General features: G+C 43.4%; 1 protein-coding gene across 1 annotated transcript in view; it reads left to right on the forward strand.

Annotated features, from left to right (window-relative positions):
* The first annotated feature begins 642 nt into the window (after window positions 1-642).
* Window positions 643-27,335, forward strand: part of eml5 (EMAP like 5) — a 38,698-nt gene continuing 12,005 nt past the window's right edge. The window contains exons 1-22 of the mRNA XM_061082599.1: window positions 643-839; window positions 7,530-7,689; window positions 10,599-10,697; window positions 11,087-11,155; window positions 15,361-15,546; window positions 16,109-16,244; window positions 16,901-17,102; window positions 17,698-17,835; window positions 17,951-18,207; window positions 18,340-18,552; window positions 18,659-18,826; window positions 20,609-20,715; window positions 20,802-20,920; window positions 21,238-21,424; window positions 21,580-21,685; window positions 22,092-22,185; window positions 24,732-24,832; window positions 24,911-25,104; window positions 25,713-25,824; window positions 26,013-26,140; window positions 26,925-27,066; window positions 27,183-27,335. Of these exons, the coding sequence (XP_060938582.1) occupies window positions 643-839; window positions 7,530-7,689; window positions 10,599-10,697; window positions 11,087-11,155; window positions 15,361-15,546; window positions 16,109-16,244; window positions 16,901-17,102; window positions 17,698-17,835; window positions 17,951-18,207; window positions 18,340-18,552; window positions 18,659-18,826; window positions 20,609-20,715; window positions 20,802-20,920; window positions 21,238-21,424; window positions 21,580-21,685; window positions 22,092-22,185; window positions 24,732-24,832; window positions 24,911-25,104; window positions 25,713-25,824; window positions 26,013-26,140; window positions 26,925-27,066; window positions 27,183-27,335 (3,268 nt within the window). The remainder of the gene's footprint in view (window positions 840-7,529; window positions 7,690-10,598; window positions 10,698-11,086; window positions 11,156-15,360; window positions 15,547-16,108; window positions 16,245-16,900; window positions 17,103-17,697; window positions 17,836-17,950; window positions 18,208-18,339; window positions 18,553-18,658; window positions 18,827-20,608; window positions 20,716-20,801; window positions 20,921-21,237; window positions 21,425-21,579; window positions 21,686-22,091; window positions 22,186-24,731; window positions 24,833-24,910; window positions 25,105-25,712; window positions 25,825-26,012; window positions 26,141-26,924; window positions 27,067-27,182) is intronic.

Consider the following 27,335-nt stretch of genomic DNA (forward strand, 5'->3'; position numbering starts at 1 on the left):
TTGAATACCTTTTATTTCTATTCATTAATTTTTTGTCCTGGATTTTTGGAAGCACTTTGTAACCTTGTTTAGAAACGTGCTATACAAATAAAGTTATTATTTTAAGGAATAAATGTGGGTTGTCTGATTTCTCTGTAGATCGAAGTTGTCTTCGTTCTCATGATTTCTGATGTATGATAAATAAATAAGGAAATACCAGTTTTGAGAATCTGCTCAGTCGTGACCTGACGAGCTAGTCCCCTCCTTCTCCCTTCTCCCCTGCTCGGCTGAAGGATCTGATTGGACGCCAGGCTGCCACTGTCACGGCTGTGGGCGGAGCTCGGGGACTAGGAGTGCAGCTCCATCTTTGCAGGATTTGACAGCAGCTCTGACCTGGAGCCGAGGAGCGTGAGCCCGGGACCGAAGAAGAGGAAGAAGAGAGTAGATCTTTGTCTTCCTGTCCCACAATGAAGCCAACATCCTAGACACCGCTGGTTCACACGACCCCCAGATCATGCCTCATTTGAGCGACCCTTCCGGACCGGTGCAGACCCGGCGGAACTGATGGGACACGCGGGCTGTGACTAAATCCCCTCTGGTGAATGACAGTGTATCGGAGAGACTACGTGACAGCGACACACAGACACACACGGAAGCGCGGACATGGCTGACAGGACTGCTCCCAACTGCCACCTGAGACTGGAGTGGGTGTACGGATACCGGGGACACCAGTGCCGCAACAACCTGTACTACACCGCCGCCAAGGAAATAGTCTATTTCGTTGCCGGTGTGGGAGTTGTGTACAACACCCGCGAGCACAAGCAGAAATTTTACCTGGGACACAACGATGACATAATCAGGTAGATAAACCATACACACATACACACATGGACACATGCAAACATGCTTATGCACAAACATGCAAACATGCAAACACACAAACATACAAACATACACACACCACAGTTCGTTTCAGCACCTCGGACAGCACCATAGCACACACTAATCCTGTAGTGTTGTCACTGCTGCTGTCACCTTGTGTAATGTAATATGACATGTTTGACACACACACACACACACACACACACACACACACACACACACACACACTCACACAAACACAAACACACACACTCACTGGTTACATATACACACACTGCTGACACACGTCTGGTCTTTTTTCCGCAACCACACACACACACACACACACACACACGTATGTATGTATATATTTATGTGTGTATATATCTGTGTATACATTTACATGTGGTGCCAGTGTCTTGTTCAAGGACACTCTAGCAGGGCAGATTTCAACCAGCTCTCCAGGTTGAAGCTCCATCTCTGGCTCACACGAACCAACATTACTCTGCTGCCACACCTCTGTCATCTCTTATAGCTCATATAGACGTACTTATCAAGCCTGTATTGATCTATAAAATAGAGGAAAAGGTTACTTTAATTATATTGAAATCAAGGCGATGCTTTCAAATAAACGTTTGTTCGAGTTAAAGAAAAAAAGCAACATCGCTAAATAAACTATTTGCCATTTTTGTTCGATAAAGGACTAATTGATTAATTGGTTGTCACAATGTAGTTGTCTTTTTCTGTATATTGTCTCATCAATTAATCATCATATTCTGTTTGGTTTGCTGTTTGCTGGTCAAGCAGACGTGTTTCAGCGCATTTTTAATCTTTCCCAAAGCAGCAGCCTGCACGTCTCATCTTTCCATGACAACGAGGGCGGTTAAGTGCAAATCTGAAGAATTCGCTTGAACATAGCTGTCCTTGAAATAATCTCTGGCTTGAAAAAGTAACTCAGTCAAACCTTTTGATAGAACACAGCATGGTAACCATAGTGTTACAACACAGTTATGACGATCCTGCCTTTCTAACTGCTTCCCAGCATGCCGCACAGCAGTGACCTGTGTCCAACGCTCCAGCGCCTGTGTTGACATGTTATGTGTAGGTTGGCCTGGAGATGGCTAGCATTATATTCTGTGTCGGTAGTCAGCTGGGCTCCTTCTCCATAATTAATCGGACAACGGAGACACTAACCCTCCGCTGCCCTCGGGGTGAAGTGCATGCTAGCGATGTTTAGCTGGAGGAGTCGCTGACTGAACCCTAGTTGTGTTAGATGCAAAAAATTGACATGCCGTTGCAAAATATATGAATATACTTATGTAATAAATTGGGCAGTTAGCCCTTTGGAAACCACATAAATTTTTCTAGCTTCAAGCTTTGCAAATCTCTTGCACTTCATAGATAATAGTCATAGCCATAGTAATAAATTTGAACTCAGATCCCAGAGGACTGCTTGCAGACCTCTCATATACACTTCCTCAGACTTGAGACCACTACTGCACCATCAGGAGCCATGCCCAGCAGAATCAATGCTGAATAAATGTGCGACTGTTCTCACGTTGCACTAACTCATGTGGAACAGATGCAGCCCCCTCAGATAGCAACTGAATTCAAATTCTTCTGTTTCTCTGTCTCTTTTGGCCACTGCTGTATCTTGTCTGTGAGCTACAGTGCAACCAACAAATTGGTGTTTTTCTTCACAAGTTAATCGCTGGCCTCGTTTCTTGCTCTTGGTTTTCTCCCACCCTGCAGCTGCCTCTATAACTGGTCTCCCAGTCGGACGTGGAGGAGCTAATAGGCAGGTGGACACATGAATGAACTGCCGATCCGTGCATGTAAGAAAGCAGGATAGTCTGGCCTTTACTCGCCTTTTCTGGTTGGAGTGCATGGGGGAAATGGATTGAGGTTAATGTCGATAACCTTCAATCAGAACCCAGTTTAATATGAGGCATATTAGACTATTGTGAGACCATTTTTTTTATTAGTTTCCCAAATCTGTATTTAATCCAGCCTGAAATTTAAAGAAAAAACTGCAGGAGTGTGTCCATTTCACAATGTGTAATCTCTCCTCAGTCATGCTGACATGTACACACACACACACACATACTGAAAATAACATAACTCATTTGAGTCATGTATTATTTGTTATGATCAGGAGGGAGGGTTAATGAGCGGGTGCATGGACACAGGTATAAGAGGCCATCTCATGTTACGATATCTGATGGACCACAGCCAGAGTTATGGATTATAGATGCCGCCAGTCGGAGGCTGGTCTTATTTCAGTGAGCGATGAAACATGCACTGAATACGTTCCTGTTCATATTGTTGTTTATATTTTTATATGGGTTCTTTTTTTCTACATTGAAATCAGTGTAAAGTTTCGTACCATAAATGTGTCAGGTTCACAGGCGAGCGTCTGGCAGCTGTGCTCGGTGAACTGTACGGGCTAATGGTGAGAACTATCTCTGCATATTAATGTGCAAGCTAAAGTCAAAAGTACAAAACGGACAAACATGTTCTGCACAGTCTGTGCGGGTCTGAAAATGTTTTCAGGCAATTGCTGCTGAGAGTCATCTTGAGATGTGATAGATGTGACTTTCATTTCCTTGTATCCATCTCTCTTTATTTTTATGGACACTTACAGTCTGGCTGTGTCCAAATTTGGGGAATGTAGCCTTCATAGGACGTGGTCAGGAAAGGCCACGCCTTCATTGACCGGTTAGACCACAAAGGAAGGACTACAAAGGATTTTGTTTTTGCGTCACCACCTTGTGACAACAAGCTGGAGATCCATTTAGGAAATTCTCAGTAGACCTGATCCTCTCATTTTGGTTTTACATTTGCCCAACTAGTCCCAGTCCTATGAGGGATTTACCCCTGAATTGTGACACATCTACTGGATACTTTGTTTCTTTGGAATGAAGGGACGCATATCTCAGCCACACATTTGAAGGAGGCATCAAAATGAGAATGAGTTTAGTCATGCCACTGTGATGCAATCACACTTCAAATTCAGCCTTCCAAGGATGCAGCTTCTTAATAGGGACACAGCTACCTCCCTTCTAACGTTGGTGTGAGTAGATTATCATTTGCCCATGTACTCAATAATTTACAGTTGCAAACTCCAATAATGAAAGCCCATCACAGCGATAACCTTTATGGCGATGACAGTGGGGTCTGCTTCATTTTGCGTCACCTTGACACTTACCTTTGGTGCTCTGTGCAGAGTGTCGGTGAGATGCTGAGGTCTTAGGTCTCCATCATCACTGTGAGTCGTTGCCAGGCTGCTCTGTGAAAGACAGCTTGGTTCCAATAGAGCAGATCTGTCTTCCCCAATTAGTATCCTCCTGCGTTCAGTACAGTTTGATGGCATGATTCAGCACAGTTGTCTCAAGGATTTATGAAATCAACTCAGACAGATATCAGTTATCTCGTGGGGGTGTTATGAATTTTTTATCCAGATGAAGTGGAAGCAGGTATTGTGCTCTTATCCCTGTTTTACCCTCATTTAGTTGATGATTACGAAGTCAAATACAATAAAATATTCTACTCCTCACACTAATAATGTATACTTTGGTATATCCAGTATTCTGGTAATAGATATTTGTGCTTTCAGAAGATATGTACTCTATTGATGAGTAATGTTGGTACAATGATGAAATATATAAGGAAAATGTAAGTAAAGCTTAAATGACTATTTGTTCATTGTTTTAATTTATGTTTAATTTACAATTTAAATCAGTGATAAAGGAAAAATGTAAAAAAGTCACAGTTTGTGCTTTTTAAGAATTTGCTGCTTTTATGTCAGATATTTGAGTTTGGGCCTGAAGGATCAGTATTACCATCTCACTTTAGGTGCTTTGGAAAATGTTATTTTTTTTCTATTTGACATTTCATAGGCCAAATTAGTAAATATTTCATTTTAAGAATAAGCAGCAGATTGATCAATAATGACAATAATCATTAGAAAAACCAAATCCCCCGTTTTATAATAATTACGATTATTGATAAATTAGTAAATATTTCCCCAGAAGATAAATTGGATGAATTAAATAAAAACTACCCAGTTGAAGTCATTAAAATGCAAAGATAAGTTTTCATATTTTTAAAAACAAAACTCAAAGAAATTAATTGAGATAACCCTCAAATTTCAGTTTCTTGAACCAACAAAATGTAGAATATATCCTTGATAAATGGCTTATTAGATACATTTTCCAATTACCTACTTGTATCTGCATTAATATTTAGCAAAGGTTCATTAAGCTCACATGCACTTGATTTTCTTTTAGAATATTTCTTGAACCCTGTGAATTTTCTGTAAAAATTTTCCACATGGGTCAGAAATCACTGCAGGGTCTTTCCTCCCTCCTCTTTTCTGTCCCATTGACTTTGTCATCGAGCAGCACCACACACTCCACCACTGCTTCTCTCATTTTATTCTATTTTCAGTTTTAGGAGTCCTGGGAAATATCCCATGCTGTATAGACCTTCAGAAATGTGCTAATCCGGTGCTTCCTTTTAATCCACCATGGGCTAGAATCAGACAAAGGGAACTGCTGCTGGAGAACATGAATCAAAATTGTCTCCGGGGCTCAAGTATCTAGAGGCACCATCGTCATCCTTGCCCATGTGTAACTATTTCCATTAATGGGACAAAAATAGATTGTTGTACTCATGATGAAGAGGGAAAAGATTCATATTCTAGTGGGTAAAGACGCATCTTGTGCCCTTCTAATTGCCGAAGTCGACCTTCATCTCCTCCTTCGCTGTATCCGAGCACCGTAGCCATCCTAAATCTGCTCTCCAGGCTGTTTAATTTGCCTCATATCTACATGAAAACAGACTTTTTTAATTGCTGCAGTATTTAGCCAGTTTTGTTCTACAGAGCTTGGCAGATGGGAGATGGTCGCATCAAACAGCTGCAGCCTATATCAAACAGGAGAACCGTGGCAATCCACTGCAGGCTAAGTCATTAGCGATGGCATTTAGCAAGCGTTTCAGCTGACTAACATGAGTAGACACATAACAAATATATTTATTAAAACTGGGAGTATACAAGACCTATCTAACAAGAAGCCTCAGTGCTTCCTGCACACATTCTGGACCTGAAGCCAACTCCATATCTAATTCTTCGTGTTTTGCGTCACTCCAGTGTCAAACCAGACATATTGGCTGTGCTGTACCTGTTTGTGCCAGAGCAGTTTCTCAGTCTGCATCACAAAGTGTTCCAGTAATTTTTCTCTTCCTCTGTGTGCTATTTTTAGCTGCTTTGCTCTGATTATGTAATTCATATAAAGTAAGTTGAGAAATTGTGCCAGGTTGGAGAGGGGTTCAAACAAAAGGAGGTGGGGGAGGCGGGAGGTGACGAGGAGGAGAGAACAAGGAGGGAAGGTTGGGGAAGGACAAAGATCAGGCCTGTTGCATCTAACCCAGAGACGTTGCACCAGCAGAGTTTGTTGGTGACAGTGTGTTTCCAATGCAGATGGGCTGTCAAAAGTCAGACGGATAGATTCACGATGGAAACCTGGAAAACAGTCAAAGTGGAAGAAGGCAGCGTTCGTCGTGAGCCACTTTGACTCAGCAGGTAGATGCTGCCCGGGCCTGTGAAGCCTCCCTGGCCTGCTGTCTCAAAGCACACTGGGATTAGAAATGCTGGAGAGCAGTTGGTGGTCTGATTATAATGGAGGGAGCTCTGTCACTTTGTGAAATGTATCGGCCAGGATGAGGCAAGAGGAAGAGTCGCCCAGTGAATCACTCAGGCCTGCCTGGAACGTGACTGGCGGCCAGTGAAAGGATGGGCGGCGCGGGGGGGAGGGAGCGACAGCTCAGTGCTGTACGGCAGGCTGTTGCTCAGCTGTAGAGTGGCGATGCTTGTAGGTGGGGGGAGGTACGCCCTTGGAGGGCAGGGGGGAGGTGGGGAAGATTATGTAAGCACGTTACTAACATATGTCTGGTGATGCGAGGAACGGCCAGATGAACTAGAAAAGGTGAAAGAGGCAGAAAAAAGTTCAAGGACCTCTGGGAAAATCGAGCTGAATAAACTGAGAAATATGTTAAATTCACACATTCCCCTACACTTCAATAGAGTGTGTTTGTGTTTGTGTAATCCAGGTACCACTCATTTTGTGGGGACCCATCCGTCAACACATTATTGGGACTTGTCTTCCTTATCGGGACAAAAAGGAATACCCCCATTATGTAAATCATTCAATTTTAAGGTGAAGAAAAATGATCGGAGGTTTTGTTATGTTTAGGTAAAAGTCAGAGTTAGGGCTAGGCAAGACGTAACTGTGGTTAAGGTAAGAATAAGTCTCCAGGAAATCAATGTAAGTCCATGTAATGTCCTCTGAAGTCATTGAGACACGACTGTTTCACTGTGTGTGTGTGTGTGTGTGTGTGTGTGTGTGTGTGTGTGTGTGTGTGTGTGTGTGTGTGTGTGTGTGTGTGTGTGTGTGTGTGTTTATCTGAGCATGACTGAGTTAATTGAACCATGTCACCTCGTCATGCTGCCCCTCTGCTTCCATATCCAGACCCATCACTGACTTAATGTGTTTATCTCGTCCCAGTGGCTCCCTCCAGGGAGGGTGAATCCCTCATCTGCTCTTGGCACACGCAAACACACACTCACAAGTGTGCAAGATGGTGACGCTAACCAGATGTTTTCTCTCCCATCCACTCTCTCTGTACAGTCTAGCTCTGCATCCGGAGCGCGTGTTGGTGGCCACGGGACAGGTGGGCAAGGAGCCGTACATCTGCGTTTGGGACTCGTACACCGTGCAGACCGTGTCCATCCTCAAGGACGTGCACACACATGGCATCGCCTGCCTGGCCTTCGACCTCGAGGGACAGGTACTTCTGAGACCCAATAGTACTTGTTTTAAAGACCAAAAAATCCAAACTGCACACAGAAGTTGAAGCATTTCATTTTCTGAATGACACACGTGGGATTATTCAGGCAGTAGTATACGGACAGCTGCACCCATGAGGAAAAGATGAGGCAGATGCAGTGTTCTTACTACTACACCGCACAGTCTGGCAGCACCTGGTAATGTTCAGGCGAGAGAATTTAGCACATGCAAATCCTGAATCTACTCATGTGAAAATAAGCCACAGAATGGCATGTGAAACTATAAATGACTGAAATCTCAGTGTGTGTGTGAGGGGGCCACACCTTTAACATGTAGAGCACTTTTTATGACAGGTTATGTATGTTTACTGTGGTGATGTGTGGTGTCGGTGTTGCTGGTGTCGGAGGTATTTTTGTTCTGCTGGTACTGCTGTGTAGCACATGATAAATCCATCAATCCATCCATCCATCCATCCATCCATCCATCCATCCATCCATCCATCCATCCATCCATCCAGTGGGACCATGCAGAATAAACACCTTAGTTGTTCTTCACCAGGTTGTTCCAGCAACCTTCTCTTTTTAGCCTTTTTACATCACCATTTTAGCCCGTTCTCTGCAGACCTGCCACCACTTAATGTTTACACACCACCACCCAATAAAAATCGATACAGTGCGGAACCATCCCCATGTTTTTTATCTTTGCACGTCTCTCTCTCATCCTCCCATGGGAGCTTTCGGTGCAGAGTTACATCTCCTGTATTTTGCAGTGAGAGACGGCGAGATGACCCTGTGCTATTTTCCTGCCCGGGTAGAGAGCTTGGGATTTAGATGGAATGTGACAGTGTTTTAAGCCAGAGGAGGCTCCATCGCTTCTCAGTTAAGCGGCTGTATTTACCCGCCATCTCTCTCCCCTTCCTTGATAAGAGAAAGCCAGAGCTGGACTGGGGACAATCCAGAGGAATACCCTGCTGCCACCACACCATCCACCTATTATAGCGATATAAAACAAATACACTGATGCTTGAGACATCCCCTCTAGGTGTCTCAGCCTGAACCAGTTTTGCATCCGGTGTTCGGGGTCATATTTAAGATAGTAAAATATTTATTGTCTTGATAAAAATTTGTCTTTGTATAATTTCTCTGAACATTTCCCGATGAAACTCTCAATAACCCTCAGCAAGTCTAATGAATCCACAGCCATGCTGGTGGCTCTGTGAGGCTGTAGTAGCGCCTGGAGCTAAATGCTAACGTCCGCTTGTTAACACACAGTGACAATTCTAACACGCTGATGTTTAGCTGGTGTCATATTTACCCTGTGACCCATTTGAGTTTAGTTTCTGTTGCACTTAACTCAAAGTGCAGCAGAGGTTAATGGGAATGTCATTAGTTCTGTAGGCGTTTGACATGGATGTATTATGTAAATTCTTAATAGCTCTCTGAATAAATCAGTGACATTGGGTGAAGTATTGGGCACATTTTTCAACCTGTTAACGATAGAGTATCATAGTAATTGTAATTTTTCCCAACCCTGTCTTTTACAATTGGCATTCAAGTACTAATTTGCAACAGCAATTACGTCTAACAGGAAAAGTAATTTAACCTGATTGGTGCTGAGACTCATTTCTAGACAATCTGTTTTGAATGGGCGGTTTGCTTGTAACGCTGGTTCATTCAGCTTCTTTCTGAAACGGTTCACCTGTTTATCTAAAGTTTAGTGAAGCTTGACTTTACAGAAGTGGAGAATCAGTTGGCCCCTAACAATACATGTCAGGTGTGAAGCTGGTAGGATGAACAGTTCTCGAGATATTTTGAGCCACATACCGACAGATCATGTTATACTTCTGCCAAGGTGGTTAGGTTTCTCAGCAGGGTAACCCAGAAGCTTCTGAAAACTGTCGATAAAATAGGGGCCAAAGGAAGCACCAATTAAAATTTGGTGTTTAATGAAGAAACTGAGCCTCAGTTGTCCTTACTTGAATATATGAGTTTATTATAACATGGATTTTGGAAGGTGCAGATCCAGGAATTTATTTTCACTTTCTGGAAAAAACTGTTGGGCCTTCCCAGAGGTATAGTTCCATTCTAGTCTATTGATTTAATAATGTTGTTAGTTTCTTTTATTTATTATTTTTTTCACAAATAAGTTGATACTGAGGGTAAAATAAAGGAAAGTGTTCACAATCAATGTATTTGTTTTTAAGCAAAGATACAGTTACTGCAACTATTTTAACACTTTGTTCAGCCAACTAGCAACTGTTTAGTCGTACATGAAGAGAATTTCTAGGAGACGGGGTTGTTCATCCTGAGTCACAAATATCTGCAGGAAATTTCATAGCAATCAATCCAATAGTTTTTGAGACATTTCAGTCTGACAGACCAACATTCCAGGAGATATGGCTGCACTTTTCAACCCCATCACCTATATAATTTCTCTGGATTCGATCACAGTGGACCTTTTTTAGTTTTGATTAAAACACAGACTTCTCAAATACAAGTTATAACAGGAAAAGTGCCTCAGCAGAATCTTTCCCCGGCAAAACATTGATTGAGCCGGGGACCAAAGAGGACATCCTCTCACATGCAAAGCAAGCTGCAGAGTGGAGAAGGATTTCCATAAGAGCTGCTCTCTCCTCTTCTCTTCTGCTCCACTGCTGCTGCTGCTGCCTACTCACTCACTCAGCTATAGGAGGCTCCTCCAGCAAAAAGCACTCAAATGTGTGCTCAGTGGAAGTGCCAGGGGCTGGACAACTGTTCTGTTCTGCTCTGTATCCGTTATTAGCCCCTTCATCACTGGCGTGCCACGCTGCAGTGGAGGTAGCGAAGTTTGTTTTTGCTGTGATTAGTTCAACAGAGCAGAGTCGGTTCAATCTGTGATGTCGAGTCGTTTTTTCCTTTGCTCTCTTCGCAGTGCTTGGTGTCTGTGGGCCTGGACGCGAAAAACACAATCTGCGTGTGGGACTGGAGGAAAGGGAAGGTCCTGGCAGCCGCTCCCGGTCATACAGACAGGGTAAACACTTTCTCTCCCCTCCCCTGTCTCCATCACAAGCTCTCTATCGACCGCCTCAATTAGCTATAAATGTTGGATGGAGAGCCTGCCCAAAGGGGACATAAACAAGTTAGTCCTGATTGATTGTGAGCTTTTCAGAGCCCTTCTGAGAGGGTGCGCGGCTAATGAAAAGGAATCTTAAAAAGATGAAATACAGCCGGCCGCTGTGTTCTAACTCAGCCCACACACTTTAAAATCACATCTCCTGCAAAACTCGCACGCACTCTCCTCTGTTGACTTCATCCTGTTGCAACAAAATTAATCATTAGGAGTCTAGACTTCAAGTGTTTTTTTGTTTGTGTAACTATAAGCCGGGGTTTAATGCATCGTGTGTTTTTCTTCCCCTGCAGATATTCGACATTTCATGGGATTTGTACCAGCCGAGCAAGCTTGTGAGCTGCGGTGTCAAACACATCAAGGTACGGACGTCGCTTCCTGGTCACTTTACATCCTTTCGATTTCAGCTGTCTCTCCAGTTCTTCAAGTTTCCATTAGCTTAAATATCAGAAAACGTGATTAAGGTTTTGAGGAAGCATCTCTTGGCTGCCCTTCCATCTGCGCTTCATCACCATGACCATATCAACGCCTTAAAATAGAGATATGCAAATGTGCTTTATTCTAGAATCCATGCCTCTAACGCACTTAACATAAGTAGAAGAGGCAGTGAGTCAGTCTCTTCGTTGTATTTTTAATATTCTGCACTGCAGAGAGGGGGAAATGTTCTCTTTTTATTGGGGACCATGACTCTGCTATACTCCTTTCATTTCTCCCTCATTCAGATTTCAAAACCCCTCTGCTGTACAAAGTGCAGCTGCGCTCGCTTCCCTTAAGGGGCCTATCTCTATCACTTATTTTTCACAGAAGAGTGCCGTTCATAAATCTTCAATGAGTTCATGCAGGATGTCTTTTGCCAAACTCTCCCTTGGGACATGTAGTAGTGTTTCTTGAGTGGTGCGGCCATTAGGAAATAACAAGGAACGCAGAGCCATGGAGGAAGCTTATTTTCCAAAACACTGGGAAATGAGTGAATCATGCTCAGACGGAAATGTGCCCACGGCCCCCGAGAGGCTAAACATAGCGACACATTCAAATGGGCCTGATGCAGTCGGGATGGCTTAGCCTACTGTACGTATTTCCCACTGGTGTAGCATCTCACTGATGACTCCCTCATCTCAATCCAGCTTGACCTGCCTCCTCTTGTAGTAATTCCCCCCTGAACTCTTCCCCCACCGCCGTGGCACAGAAATCCCCTCCGGCCGCAGAACACTCCCCCTGGTTCCTGCTGAATCCTCTGGTCTTTCTCCTCCTCCTCCCCTTTTCCCCTTCGTTCTGGTTTTCTGATGCCAAGGCAATCCAGCAATTGTCCCACATAATTCCCCAGCCTTCACCCTGCAGACCATGTGACATCTGCTCCCCGGCCCAGTGCTCACTCAGCGATTATAGCACAATCCAGGAGATTTAGCCCCAGTAATCCAACCACTATCAGGCTGAGGAAAACACACCCTCTGTCATGAGGGCGATGTTTTACTCCTCACACGCCTCCTCGGAATTTTATCGACATTTTGTGTTTTAATTTGTTTGAAACCACTCAGAGACATACCATTCATTCACCCACTGAAGGACCAGTTGTTGATTAAAGGAAGTTGTTTACAGGATTTTACCACCAGTGGTTAACATCAGTTTTGGCCCTTAAAATAAAACAATATCTACTTGTGACCCCTTATCATTTATTTCAGTTCTTATTTTCTTCATCCTGAATAGGTAACATGATTTAGTCAATTCAATAGGAAGAAAACTATTTTGTTATCATGGTTACGGATTTACATCAGGACCATTCAGGTTTATCTTGTGATCCTTTGTGAGTCTCTCAAACCAACAGGTGTAAACCACAGCTGTAGTCCTGAATTAAAAGAATGAATAAAATCCCAATAGATAAAAAGCTTTTGGTACATTTTTGCTTTGATGTTGAGCATTAACTTGACATCGTAAGTTGCCAGGCCTCAGTCGCTCTGATCCCGGCTCCGTCAATGCAGCAGTTGGCATCATGTCAGCAGTTAGCATACCTACCATTACTTTGGAATCCAAAGCATTCCACATTTTATTCTTGAGCAAGATGCAGTGTAATTTCTTACTACTGTGCACTTGTGTATTGTCGGAATGACAATAAAGTGAATCTGGCTTTAGCCGTATCAAAGAGGGGAGGTGCGGATCTCCTTCTGAAAAGTATTTGACTTTGTCTGATTGGATGACCAGCTGGCAACATGTTAGTTGGCTTTTCAACTCAGGTGTAAATAAACAGTCAAAATTCATGCTGGTAACTTGTGACATTGTGAAACCTCACTCTTGAAAATTAATATGCATACATTTTTATTACACATACACAAATGCTGTGCGTGGCAGCTGCCTCTTGCCAGAGCTCTGCGAAAACACAGAAACTGTTAGAAAGAAATATAAAACAAAATCTGCGATTGTTCAAAAACTGTTCAATGAATTTTGCTGCAGTAGTTGAATTTCAAAGTGTTGAAAGTTTTTGGAGATTTGATTGTTCCTGTTCATTATTTCAATGGGCTGAATTTTAAGATTAAATATTGATTATTTTGGCGACAGATACCAATAATCGTTTTGCAGACCAATGTCTACCATAGCGTTTAATGCTCTGACGGCTCACACTCTGACAGGAGGGGTATTATGAGTAAGATAAAGGGGTGAGGGGTCGTCCTGTAGCAGCAGCCAGCGTGCTACAACTGTCTCTGCATTAATTACATTTAAAGGGCTTTTCCTGGAGCCATGATTGAGGTAACTGAGCTGGTGGCAAACCACTAATCCTGGGTGAAGAGCAGCAGCTTCCACTGTGTCATCGTTGTGTTAATTAAGGGCTCTTAAGAAATGATATTCTTTTTTTTTTTCCCAGGTCTTGATTTCAACCTAAAGTAGTATCATTCCCGAGCACATTTCCACCTTTCCACTTCTCCCTCTCCCTCTTTGGTTTGCTCGCCTATGCCTGGTCTCGTTATAAACCCCTCCAGCATCCCGTCTCCTGTCAGTATCGAAGGGATTATAGCGGGTGCCCGTGTCTCACTGCCTTATCAGTTGCGGGCAGGGAAACGCTCCGCAGTCACGCCGCATCCATCGCTGCTTTCTATGCAACAGGCTGGTTTAACGAAACCTCCAACCAACCCTTCTCTTACATACCTGGGACTTTACATACTTCAATCTGCATATGCACCTGCCCAGATTACTCACACACCTACGAGCTTCACTACTTAACCTTCAACCCCACATTCAAACTCAAGCACTTTCAGATACCCGCTCAAGACCCCAGTGAGGAGCTCAGGAAGTGGGAGAGTCCCGGTGTGTTGAGGTGCAGACGTTGGATGTTTGATGGCAGGGCTGTATCTGAGGCTGCGATGCTAGTCTCTGATAATCGATCCCCCCTGTTAGCACACAGCAGCCCTATCTGTCAGGAGGATAGGTGTTAGTGAGGGGCGACAGGCTCTCGCTGTCAAGGAGCTAATTTGTTCATTCTTTGCGGCTGTGTCAGGCCTCTGCAGATCGGTTGTTGTGTGATTACAGAAAAATCCCTACCTGCATGTTTTGTCTATTCTGAGCATCATCAGACGTCAAAATATGTATATAATTTGTGGGTAAATCCTGCTGTAGGTAGAGCAGAGAAAGGGCCGTCCACCTGTCACTTTCCTGCTGCTCGCCGCTGATGGGTGTGTCTCGGTTTCACGTGTCTCCGCCCGTGTCTCCGCATTTGAGACGCCCTCTGTGAGCTTTCTCCCTGTGATCTCATCTCCATGCAGACGGAGCGTCTCTCTTTCGCCCTCTCCTCCTCCGCCTGATGGATTTAGCGCTCAGACGAGGCCGTGCCCATGCATCCCAATGACCCTGTTCATAAATAATGAACCTGCGTGTATGCGTGCGTGTACGTCTGTCTCAGTGCATGTTGATCAGGTGGGCAGCACTGACCCCCCCCCCCCAGCAAGAGTTCCCACTATCACGTGCACAGTATCACAAGTGGGGCATGGAATTTGACTTTGCTGTCCTTCAAGGGCTGTGTGTGTGTGTCTGTGCATGTATACACCTTGTTACCTTTTGGGACCTTTTCCAGTAAAAACACTGACCTTGTCAGGACCCTAGATCTCATGGGGACCAAAGCCTGGTTCTGATGTCCTACTGAGGCTAAATGTTACTTTTAAGGTCCTGGTTAGAGTTATGTATAAGATGTGAATTGTGGTTAGGTAAGATTAGGGATAAGGTTTCTGTTTGGCTGTCCACAATGAATAGAGGTCAATGCAAAGTCCTAATAAGGATAGCTGTGTAAGCCTGTGTGTGTATGTGTGCAGCTATCTTTCTGAGGACCATTGTCTTATAGAATGAGGACATTTTTGCTGGTCCTCACTTTCTGACCCACTTCAACGAGTGTCCTCACTAATATAGAAGTAGAAGGTCGTGTGTGTGTGTGTATGTGTGTGTGTACATGTGCACAATGATGATGATGATGATTTTCACTTTGCCGTATCCAAATGCTACATAATTATCCATTTGCTCTTTCAGGACAGGATTACACGGGGGATTATTAGCTGCCATACTCTTTCACTCTTTCTGTTTGTGTTCACAGTTTTGGAGCTTATGCGGTAATGCTCTCACACCGAAACGTGGCGTTTTCGGCAAAACGGGAGATCTCCAGACCATCCTCTGCCTCGCGTGCGCCAAGGACGAGGTCACGTATTCCGGTGCCTTGAACGGTGACATCTACGTGTGGAAAGGGATCAACCTGATGAGGACGGTGCAGGGAGCTCACGGGGTGAGTTGGAAACCAAGCAAAAAAAAATCAGAGTGTTTTGAGCTTTGTGGCTTAGGCTGCTGCACCATTTGTACGAGGACTACAATAAAAGCATTTCGTAAACGTAACCGGGGTCGAAGCCACGCACGCTGGCTTCGTTTGAATCTGCTCAGTGGAAAAGGATCAGCCTTTTGCTCAACAGGATTAAATGATATCTATGGGATCAACAGCTGGGTGAGGGGATGGGTGGATGGGGGAGGGGATAATAACTACAGTGCATGTTCATCGCTGCTTTTTGTTCCACCGAATACCTCAGTGGGGCTTTAAGGTGCCTCCCTCTGTATGCACAGTAACTTTCAGGCAATTGCAGCCATCAGAAAAGCTTTGTATTGATTGATGAAGAAAATGTAAACCCCCTGATACACAGTGCTGCGTTATCTTGAGGCCAAAGCAGCAGGTCTGACAGCCCTGTTTAACAAATGCCTGGCTGAGCAGCAGCACTATGTACTCTGTAGCTGGGGCTGGTTCTGCTGTTGCTCATTTATTGCACAGATCCTCACTGACAGCTTGTCATATCCTCCAGTCAGGGATTTTCAGCATGAATGCCTGTGAAGAGGGCTTCGCCACCGGGGGCCGAGACGGCTGCGTCCGGCTGTGGGATCTCAACTTCAAACCAATTACCGTCATTGATCTCAGGGAAACAGATCAAGGATATAAAGGTGAGGTCAAACTGGACTCAATTTCTTTTACCTTAAACCTGAGTGAAGAGAGGTCACAGTCCAAACTGCGGCCTCCTGAGGTGCTAGAAGAATTGTATAAATGTACAAAAACCCTGTTGGATGAAATTCCATTTCTGTCCTCCTTGCTAACACTTTCTTTCTTCTTCTCTATTTTCTCCATCTCTCATATTTGTAATCTGGGACCTAACAGTAGCTAGAGGTGAAAATAGCCGAGGTGGGTAAAGTCACTGAGGGCGGAGTTAAAAACCATGTCAGTCTGTTCGTAAAAGTCCTCACATTGTTCTGCTTCCTCTTGTTAGTAAGTCTGAGCTCTGTTTTTACACCGTATACAGATGTTGTACTCACATCTGTATACAGCACATGCTTTCTCCATCCTATTCTTGCCGTATTACCCAGAGGCACTAGCAGATCGGCATGACAACATGTCCTGTCATTGTATTTCCTGTTAGAAACTCCGCCCTAAGTAGCCTGCAGATCGCTGTTATCGGCTACTGTCTTTATTATCCCTGTCATGTCTCTTATAATTATTGTAAAAGCATTGGTAAATGTCTGTCTGTTTTCCTGTTTACATGTATTTTTCTGTATTCTGCCCCATTATTTATGTTTTCCATGTGTGCGTGTGTGTTTTGACATAGGGCTGTCTGTGCGGAGTGTGTGCTGGCGGGGCGACCACATCCTGGTGGGAACACAGGACAGCGAGATCTTTGAGGTGGTGGTCCACGACCGAAACAAGCCCTTCCTCATCATGCAGGGTCACTGTGAGGGCGAGCTGTGGGCGCTGGCCGTGCACCCCACCAAGCCTCTGGCCATGACAGGAAGTGACGACCGCTCAGTCAGGTGAAGCTTCAGTTTCTTAAGTTCTAGGCAGTTATACCGACTGAACTTAATAATGGAAAATGACAGTAGTTAGATGTTTGTTGTTTGTTTTTGTTTAGTGTCTTGTAAAAACAGATAATGTTGCATAGCAGTGGTTTACGGAACATGTTACTCTCGTTTTAAAAGTACACATGGAGAGCATTCATCAGCTATGTCCAAATTCAGGGGCTGTTGAGTGTCAGATGTCTCGTTGTGTCGCTGGCTCAGTCAGGTTGGGAAGATTCCACCCGTTATTTCTCCAGGATGAGAGGAAACATAAGTCCATCGCATTTGAAGTATGCAGCCCCTTTAATTAAATCATCTATTTATAATTTCCCAACTAATATTTTCTTACCGACCGACAAAATAAGTGTTCATATAGTCAATGCACTATCTTAATAACAATGTGCCGTCACAAACCAAACACAGGACAGAAACCACAAACAGCACTCCCTCTTCATTTTGTACTTGCTGACTATTTTTCCGGTTGCATCTCTGCTCTGGTTGTTTGACCTTCTCTCTAATCTCATCAGTGCTTCGCCTCTTCATTTGTCCTCCCCCTCCTCTGTGTCTAAAGGATATGGAGCCTTATAGATCATGCTTTAATAGCCCGCTGTAACATGGAGGAGCCCATCCGCTGTGCCGCTGTTAGCACCGATGGCATTCACCTAGCGCTGGGAATGAAGGATGGATCGTTCACTGTTCTAAGAGTCAGGTGGGTCCACAATTCAAAGGGCCAATGGGAAATTTGCCCACTAAAATGAAAAGGCTCCATTATATTGTGTCAACTGTAACTCCCAGTCAGCTTATGTTTCTCTGCCTTTCTTCAGAGACATGACAGAGGTGGTTCACATCAAGGACAGGAAGGAGGCCATTCATGAGCTCAAGTATTCTCCTGATGGCGGCCACTTGGCTGTCGGCTCCAATGATAACTCAGTGGACATCTACGGTGTGGTGCAGAGGTACAAGAAAGTGGGCGAGTGCATTGGCTCCACCAGCTTCATTACACACATGGACTGGTCCACAGACAGCAAATACCTGCAGACCAACAACGGCAGCGGCAGGAGGCTTTTCTACAGGATGCCAAGTAAGTACAAGGCCGTCAACGTTACCAGCTGAATGAAACGTACTCCAGGACTGATGCTAAAGAAGTGTCTATGGTCCAATGTGTTGTTACAGAGCTGCTTTGTGAGATTAAATATGTCTTTCCTCTGTTGAGGTGGGAAGGAGGTGACCAACAGGGAGGAGCTGAAGCTGGTACAGTGGGCGTCGTGGACGTGCGTGTTGGGCCCCGAGGTTAACGGGATATGGCCCAAGTACTCCGATATCAATGACATCAACTCTGTGGATGCCAACTTCAACAATCAAGTCTTAGTAACAGCTGACGACTACGGATTAGTCAAACTTTTACGATATCCATGTATAAAAAAAGGTAAAGAAGACCTCAGTTTTTAACATTACATAAAGCAGAAGTACAAAAAATCTGACATTATTATCTTTTCTTTTTCTGCTACTGATATGTTTCCTCTTCATTTTAGGTGCAAAATTTAAGAAGTATTTAGGTCATTCAGCCCACATAACCAACGTTAGATGGTCACATGACTACCAGTGGGTGATAACTATTGGTGGTGCTGATCACTCCGTGTTCCAGTGGAAGTTTGTTCCGGAGAGAAAGTCTAAAGAAGCTCTGCATATAGCGCCGCAAGGTGAGATTATACCATCCCTCATTCACTATTTATATAAATATTGACTGTGATGTGGGATTTTATTTTCCACTCCAAGTTGTAGCATTCGCATTTTCCTTGTTATCGTTTCATTAATGGATTATTGCAGCGAACACCAAATACCATAAAACCGAAAGCTATAACTGAATTTTATAAATTGAAATATCCAGTTTTAGCATGTAGGCTAGTTGATAACTGTGTCAACGTGAGAGTTAAGGAATTTTAAACTGATATACTTTTTTTTATTTACAAGTTAATGCTATTTATTATCTGAAGAACATAGATTAATACCAGTAGGCCATTACGTGACATTACGTATCTACATGTATTTTGTGGTTCTTTCTTCTAGTTTTTCTTTAAAGAGGAGATTTGAAGGATGACATTGACAAACAGACCAATGTGACACTATCAAAAGAAATTTTTACTGAGTAGAGTAGATACATTTTTTTATACTTTAAGTAATTAATGTATGATTTACTTACTCATTAGACTGGTGGCCTCATCTGAACTGTGTTTGCAGCTGCCAGTTAGGCCAACAATGCTCAGCTGCTGATGTCTATAAGAGGCAGACTGTTTACTGGCAGTGCACTGAGTTCAGGCCGCTGAGTTTCAGTGAACGGACCAACTACCTTTCAAATATAAGGTGACCACAGGGGCACCTGGCCAGTGAGACTTTAGAGGGAGCCCCCCCCCGGTCCCCACTTTGCAGAACCACCAGCGCATGGCTGATTACTTATTTCGAAAAATCAGTGGCTCTTGCCAACAGTACATTATCAGATTAGGCTAAGTGGTGTATCCTGATGTCTACTCAATCTCCCACTCAGGTGATGCAGAACAGAAGTTGCAGGAAACATCCTATAAGAAGCAGGTTTATGAGGGAAATGAAATTATTCACTTTCTTACTGAAAGTCAGATGATGATACCACTTTGCTGTTTGTGCCAGGAGGAGATCATCTTGTAAAATGAATACTGGAAGAAGATGGAATCTTAGATTAGAAAAATACTCAAATTAAAGTGAGAAATAATAGCAGGTATCAAGAGTTAGTCATTGGTATCAGACTATTTCTGAGTCTTTGAGAATTGTGATGCAATTGTAGTAAAATCCATTCATTAAAAAAAAGAATGTCTCACAGCCTTCCTTAGTTACCTATAAAGGTTTTTATGACTGTGGCTCTGTGTTATGTAACGTGTGGGCCCATACTGCTCCCACTGGCCTCGTGAACTGGATGTGCTAAACCACCGCAGAGCAATGTACTAGATTGTTCCCTTCCCGTTCTTTAAAACATATCATTTCTGTAAAGCTCTACAAAGGAACGGCCATCACATTAATTAAGACAAATCTAATAAAGTGAACGAAGCTTGGAAAGTATAATTGCGTTGTCATTCCCAAGTCATATTTTTTCCAGAGGCAAAGCGCAGCTCTGCTTTGTGAAATTAAAGTACATATACTAACTGCCTTTCCTTTTAATTTCCCTAATGGATCTTCTGAGTAGCCGCCCTCAGCTGCCAGCTCTGCTTATTGCCTTGTCTTGGCATGGCTCCGCTGTGCTGCATCAGCACTTTTATACATTTGTCTTGCGCGATGTCACAGTAAAGCACGACTGCCTGATGAAGAGTAGATGTCACAGTATTATTACATGATCAACCCAGTGTATTTTCTTCTCTGTGTGTGTGTGTGTGTGTGCAGTGGGACACTTGTCTGATTTAAGAGGCACTGGAGGGTTTTGTTGGTGAGCTGTGATTCAACCTTGGTTCTGCTTGCAGAGTCCTTGGCCGACTCGAACAGCGAGGAGTCGGACTCTGACCAGTCGGACGTGCCTGAGATGGACTCGGAAATCGAGCAGGAGACGCAGCTGACATATCGACGACAGGTTTGTGGCAAGAGGAATCGTGTCACAACTGAAGTATAGTTTTTATTTTTGACAATACAGAAAAACACTTTTCTTTATGCGTCCAGGTTTATAAAGAAGATCTACCTCAGCTCAAAGAGCAGTGCAAAGAGAAGCATCGAGCAACAGCCATGAAAAAGAGGGAGCGAGCGCCGGGGAGCAGGGTGAAGCTGCACTTTATTCATGGGTAGGTAGTGACACCATGGGCGCCAAGAGGGACTAGAGAGGCTCCCCGGATACTGAACCCCAAATTATGTGAATGTGTCGTTTGTGCTTGAAAAAGTGCTGCTTTGTATGAATGGGTGTGTGAATGGGATTTGTAATGCAAAGCCCTTTGAGTGGTTGAGTCCATTTAGCATCATACAAAGAATTTCCAATTACAAAACTGCAAAATACTTTTGGATTAGCCAATATTGTCCAAAATCTCACTTTACAATCAAGCCCTTATAATCTTCTTTCCCTTAACTCTCCCCTTAAAGTCTGGCATGTGTTTTTTCTTTGCAGCTACCGCGGCTACGATTGCAGGAGCAACCTGTTCTACACGCAGGCCGGGGAGATCGTGTACCATGTAGCTGCCGTCGGGGTTGTATACAACAGACAGCAGAATACCCAGCGTTTCTACATGGGCCACGATGATGACATCCTCTGTCTGGCTATACACCCCCTCAAGGACTTTGTAGCAACAGGCCAGGTAGCTGCCAGCGCATCTATCATACAATATTGAGGCTTTTTATATGCGTGTGATTCGTGGCTCCTTGGAGTTGGGAGAGCTTTGCTTGTTTTATTCATTGCATTAGAATTTTTACCATTTAAATAATTAAACTTTTAATCTGTTTGTTCATTCAGGTGGGCAGAGATTCCTCCATCCACGTGTGGGACACAGAAATGTTGAAACCCATGTCTGTGTTGAAGGGTTTCCACCAGCTCGGAGTGTGCGCTCTGGACTTCTCCGGTAACACCCAGTTCTGCTTTCTCCGATTGCTTTCAGTTCACCTGTCAAGACAGATTCGATATAACAGCCACAAATGCTTCCTGACACCCTGTTTTCACGGAAAATTAAGAGAAATAGGTCTTTCACATATGAAAGAAATGGACAAATTCACAAGACACCCAATTTTACAAGCAGCACTGAGGAAAGCTTCTGCATTCTTTTAGTTGCAGCAGTCTGACAGCATCAAGGCAGAGCTGTTCATCTCACGTTCCTTAATTGGCCCCGGGCAGGCGCAGCACGTTGATCTGTGTGTCGGTGTCGGTGAATCACCTGCCGCAGATCAAACCCACTACGCTGCTTTCATGTTGCTGACAGTTGAACTTCACTGAGAGCACGCTGAGTGGTTTTTTCGTTTTGCTCTCCACAGCGGACGGCAAGCGGCTGGCCTCGGTGGGCCTGGACGACAACCACACCATCGTACTGTGGGACTGGAGGAAGGGGGAGAAGCTCTCTGCCATGCGGTTAGTACGGTCGTATTTCAATCTAAAGATGAATTGGTCACTTTTAGTTTAAATATGGACTTTTACAGATGAAGGTTAAATTGAAACCACTTTGCTGTGCACGGCGGTCAGCCTGATTGATGGAGGATGAAAAAAAAGAAGAGGAATTATCTTTTAGATTACATCCTCCCCTCCAACGCTTAACCCTGCCAGAGCCTGAATGGTTAGAATAGGACTTCGCCCCGAGGCCTCGACTGTAGATGCATAATTAAAGGACATTACTTTAAATTTACATCTTCTATCCGAATATCCTGGTGAGTTAGAGCTTCTTAATATATATTAGATTTTATTTTCATAAGGAAACATATTAGATATGTGCTTTTAAAGATGTGTCGGGTTCCTAAGTTACAGACAATAAGAGCAAATGTGTGAAAAACAGTGATTACAGGATAGATAAAAAGTAATAGGAAGTCGTGAAAGCAATAACTCACACACATCGTACACATCTGTCCTGACGACTGAAATAAAGTGGACCATAAAGACTGAGAATAAAAATGTCATACAGCTTAAAAGTGTATTAAAGATAAAGGGAGACTTACTCCAGCTGCATTTGTGTCACAATCCTGAGCTGAGGTGCTGAAACCTGAAGTTCACATCCAGTATCCACGGCTGCAAAGCGTGAGAGGAGTTCCTTTGTTCCGAACATAATTTAATGTTCAATTTACATAATCACCGGCTGTCTCGTCACAGAAAATATTATATAATCTGAAAAAGACCCAAAAGTATCTGACTGGCAAACATCTGCATCCCAAGATATTCTTTGCTTTTTGCTTTGTTGCTCGTCCAACTTGATGTTCACATTTAGCATCTACTACAGTGAAATCGTGCTAGTTCAGGCCAGTGGATTTGCAGGTTGCTCTCCCATGTGTTGTGTGCCAGCCGCTCACTGTAGCTCAGAGACAGCTGCACTGATCTCTCCTTGCAGACCCTGGTGGGCAGCGAAGTGAAGCGGGCAGACAGAAAACGGGACCTGACATGAGCCTGGCTAGTACTCTGCCAACGTCTCAGCTTCGGCTGAGGCAAGGAGAGGAGAGGAGTGGGTGGGAGGAGGAGAGGCGGGAAAGAAGGTGTAGGGTCAGGATATGGAGAGCTGGCAGATATAATAACGAAGGGAAAGAAAGAGAGAGGGAGGCGAGGGGTGCGATATTTCTGGAGCTTCACTGAGACTAATGCGGCAGCACAAAGGGCAACGATTAGAGATGTTAAGTGTCAGACACGGTCCATTGCATCAGGCACGACCAGCCACTGATCCTTAATGTTCATAAAGTGTAAAGAAGAAGACAAAACAAGAAGATAGTTACACTTTGCTGGATTCTTCCTGTGGTTTGTTTGTTAGGGAGCTGAAACCTTGTAATCATTGTAGGTTTCGTCTTAAGGCCCCTGCTAATTGTTCAGATGGCAGCTCATAGAAGTGATAATTGTAAAATGAAAAATTATGCAGCAATAGGATTTGGTCCACAAGATGGAGGCTCACTTTTTCAGTTTTCTGGAGGATATGAGTCAATTTGATGTTGTTCACAAGGTTTACTGTTTTATTTTGTCATATAAAAATGGTATGTGTGTATTACAGGAAAGGAGGAAGTTCTGAAAATTGTTCTTGAGTAAAAGTACAAATACATACACAGAAAAATGTACTCAATTAAAAGTATTATATTATTTCTAATAAATTTTAAGGTAGTACTTGCTTTTAAACATACTTAAGTAAGTATAATTATTGTCGAATGTAGCCTATTCCTGTATACAGCGGTCTATCACATCTTTATGCCGGTGGCCTCTTCTGAATCCTTCGTTTAAGCAGGCGGGGTCTAATGTTGCCTGCCCACTCTGATTGGATCAGTGGACCGATTCCCCTCTTGTCATTGATTACTTTTGAGAATATAAAGACAATGGGAACATGTAACAGTATGCATTGTAAAAATGTAGTGGAGCAGTGTGTGTGTGTGTGTGTGTGTGTGTGTGTGTGTGTGTGTGTGTGTGTGTGTGTGTGTGTGTGTGTGTGTGTGTGTGTGTGTGTGTGTGTGTGTGTGTGTGTGTGTGTGTGTGTGTGTGTGTGTGTGTGTGTGTGTGTGTGTGTGTGTGTGTGTGTATTTACACACACTTGGATATATTGTTGTGATATAAAGGAGTACATGGACTTCATTAGATCCTACCACTGTTATATTGAGGACATATTATATAAGATAATTCAGCAATATTTTAATCCTATGCAAAGCAGCATAGTTGTAATCACACAGAAACAGAAACTGAGATGTATTTGAGATTTTACCATCATCTAGTCCTCATTGTCGCCTGCTTTGTGTACTCTGGCTTTTGAATTGTCACTTATATCCACAATATAATCTTCCTCTTTAAATAGCAACGTCTACTTTATGTGACACTCAATTTGTGAAACGTTGAAGTTAAATATTGCTTCTCTCGCGACCCGATGTAAGAACGGATGAAACAAAAAAACATAGGTTCATTAAAAAATTCATGCATGCATTTTAACTCTGCAACTTGTTATTCAGGGGAAGCAAGGACAAGATCTTCGTTGTCAAGATCAACCCCTACCTTCCTGACAAGCTCATCACAGCTGGGGTGAAACACATGAAGTTTTGGCATAAAGCTGGTGAGTCCCGAGGAGCGCCTCTAACGAGCAGGAATCTGGCATGGCTGTGACACCTCCTACTGTGTGCTTCTCCTTCAGGTGGCGGCCTAATTGGGCGCAAGGGGAACATGGGGAAGACGGAAACTATGATGTGTGCCGTGTACGGCTGGTCGGAGGAGATGGTGTTCTCAGGCACATGCACCGGGGACATTTGCATCTGGAGGGACATGTTCCTGATGAAGACTGTGAAAGCTCATGACGGCCCTGTCTTCAGCATGCACGCTCTGGAGAAGGTATCACAAACCCCAACAGAGAACCAGAAAAGAAAAGTATCAGAATCTTGCTTGTAGTCACTTTTAGCTGTAAATATGTCATCGCCATCTCGCCGAATATTTCTGCAGTTGCACAAGCTAAGCTAGAATATGTAACCATCCCTCATTAAAAAGCCTAGAAAAAACTAGAACTAAGTTATGTATTTTGTTGACCTGATTTGTTATTTTATCTAAAATGTTTTCAACAACTTTTAAATCCAGAGAAACTTATTCAATGTAACATTTTGGTCACCTTTATCATTTCGTTGTTGTTGGTTTGTTTGAGACACCCGTGGTGGCCCGAAGTTGTACATAGTACAATGTTTATCATTTTGAAATGTATTGTTAAGGCCTAGTTTGTGAGGAATTAACATCTTTGTGACAGAAACAAATATATCTTTCCTTTCTTTTCTCTCATATTCTGTTGTGTCAGTTAGAACTGAAATATATTTTTTTCCCTCCTACCTTTTTGTTTAACTTCTCCCTCTCATAGTTAATTGAATGTGAAATGAAATACTCCCCTGTAAGTGACAAGTCCAATCTGGAGAAATCAATGCAGCTTTCAATGCGTCAATATTCTGTCCCTGCAGGGATTCGTGACTGGAGGAAAGGATGGAGTAGTGGCTCTGTGGGATGATACGTTCGAGAGATGTCTCAAGACCTACGCCATCAAGAGAGCCGTCCTCGCTCCAGGCTCCAAAGGTAAAAAGGTCACCCTGTTCTCAGTGGCCCTCCTCCGTCCTTGAAGCAGCTTCCATTGATCTAACATGAACATGCAATGCAAATCCATTTAAACATTCAATGCTTTTAGCTGAAATGAAGATTGCTCCCTGTGCACCGGGTCAAGTTAAGGTCTCTGACTTTCCGGCTATAATTGATTAACTCGACAGGGCTGCTGCTGGAAGACAATCCCTCCATACGTGCCATATCTCTTGGCCATGGCCACATCCTGGTGGGGACCAAGAATGGTGAGATCTTGGAGGTGGACAAGAGTGGGCCCATCACTCTGTTGGTCCAGGTAGGTGAAAGATAAAAGCACCTTTGGGATACACAGCACAACCACTTTTCAAATGCTTAGAAATATACAAGCACGTTCTGATGGAGAGATGGTATCAATTGATGAGACGAGAACCAAAGGATGTTCTCATTCATCTGTTGTATGCTGGCATCCTCAGGGAAATCCATGAATTGAGTTTGTCATGCGAGAATACTGGTACCAATGAAGAAGATAGTAAAGATACAGTGTGAGGTTCATACATTTAGTCTGTTTCAACAGGCTCAGCTGGATGGCTGCTTTCACAAAGGAGGAGAATGTCATTGTGTTGCTTAAACAGAGCTCAGTTTATTATAAAGCCAGATTATATAATTAATATATTGCCTTAAATGTGCATTTACATGACTGTCTCTTTATTCTGGGATAAATCATTGTAAGAGATATATAGATGTACATATACACATAAGAAAACAAGAAAAGAAATAGACCAAGTGGCCATTATCACTTGTTTCCCTGTAACTTAAATTGTATTAACAGGTTAAAACAAAAAATAAGGAATAGCTTTACATTTAATTAGTAAAAATATTATATAATTAAATAAATATACAATGAGTAAATTCTGGTCTATATTATAACTGTAGCCATTAATACTATAAGAAATTTTTAAATATTATTATCATGTCTTAAAAGTACTCTGACTTTTAGTATTAATTAACTAGAATATCAGTAACTTAAGTTGTTGTGCTTTTATCCCTTTGTGAGTTGTCCAGCTCTAAATTGATTATCCTTGTGTTTAATGGGTCTGTAGGGCCACATGGAGGGTGAGGTGTGGGGCCTGGCCACTCATCCCCATCTCCCGCTCTGTGCCACCGTCAGTGATGACAAAACCCTGCGCATATGGGACCTCTCACCCAGTCACTGCATGCTGGCTGTGCGCAAGCTCAGGAAAGGTGAGTCACAGCTGCAACACGACCATATGAGCATATTATTTCTTTATCTGTTCAAATCTGTTCAGCCTGACAGGAAGTGCAGGGGTACCAGGACATTAACACCTTGTTCTCCGCAGGCGGCCGCTGCTGCTGCTTCTCCCCTGACGGCAAAGCCTTGGCGGTGGGCCTCAACGACGGCAGCTTCCTCATCGTGAACGCCGACACCCTGGAGGACCTGGTGTCCTTCCACCACCGCAAAGACATCATTTCTGATATCAGATTCTCTCCAG

Source organism: Limanda limanda, chromosome 12, assembly GCF_963576545.1.
Source record: "Limanda limanda chromosome 12, fLimLim1.1, whole genome shotgun sequence".
NCBI classification, from domain to species: Eukaryota; Metazoa; Chordata; class Actinopteri; order Pleuronectiformes; family Pleuronectidae; genus Limanda; species Limanda limanda.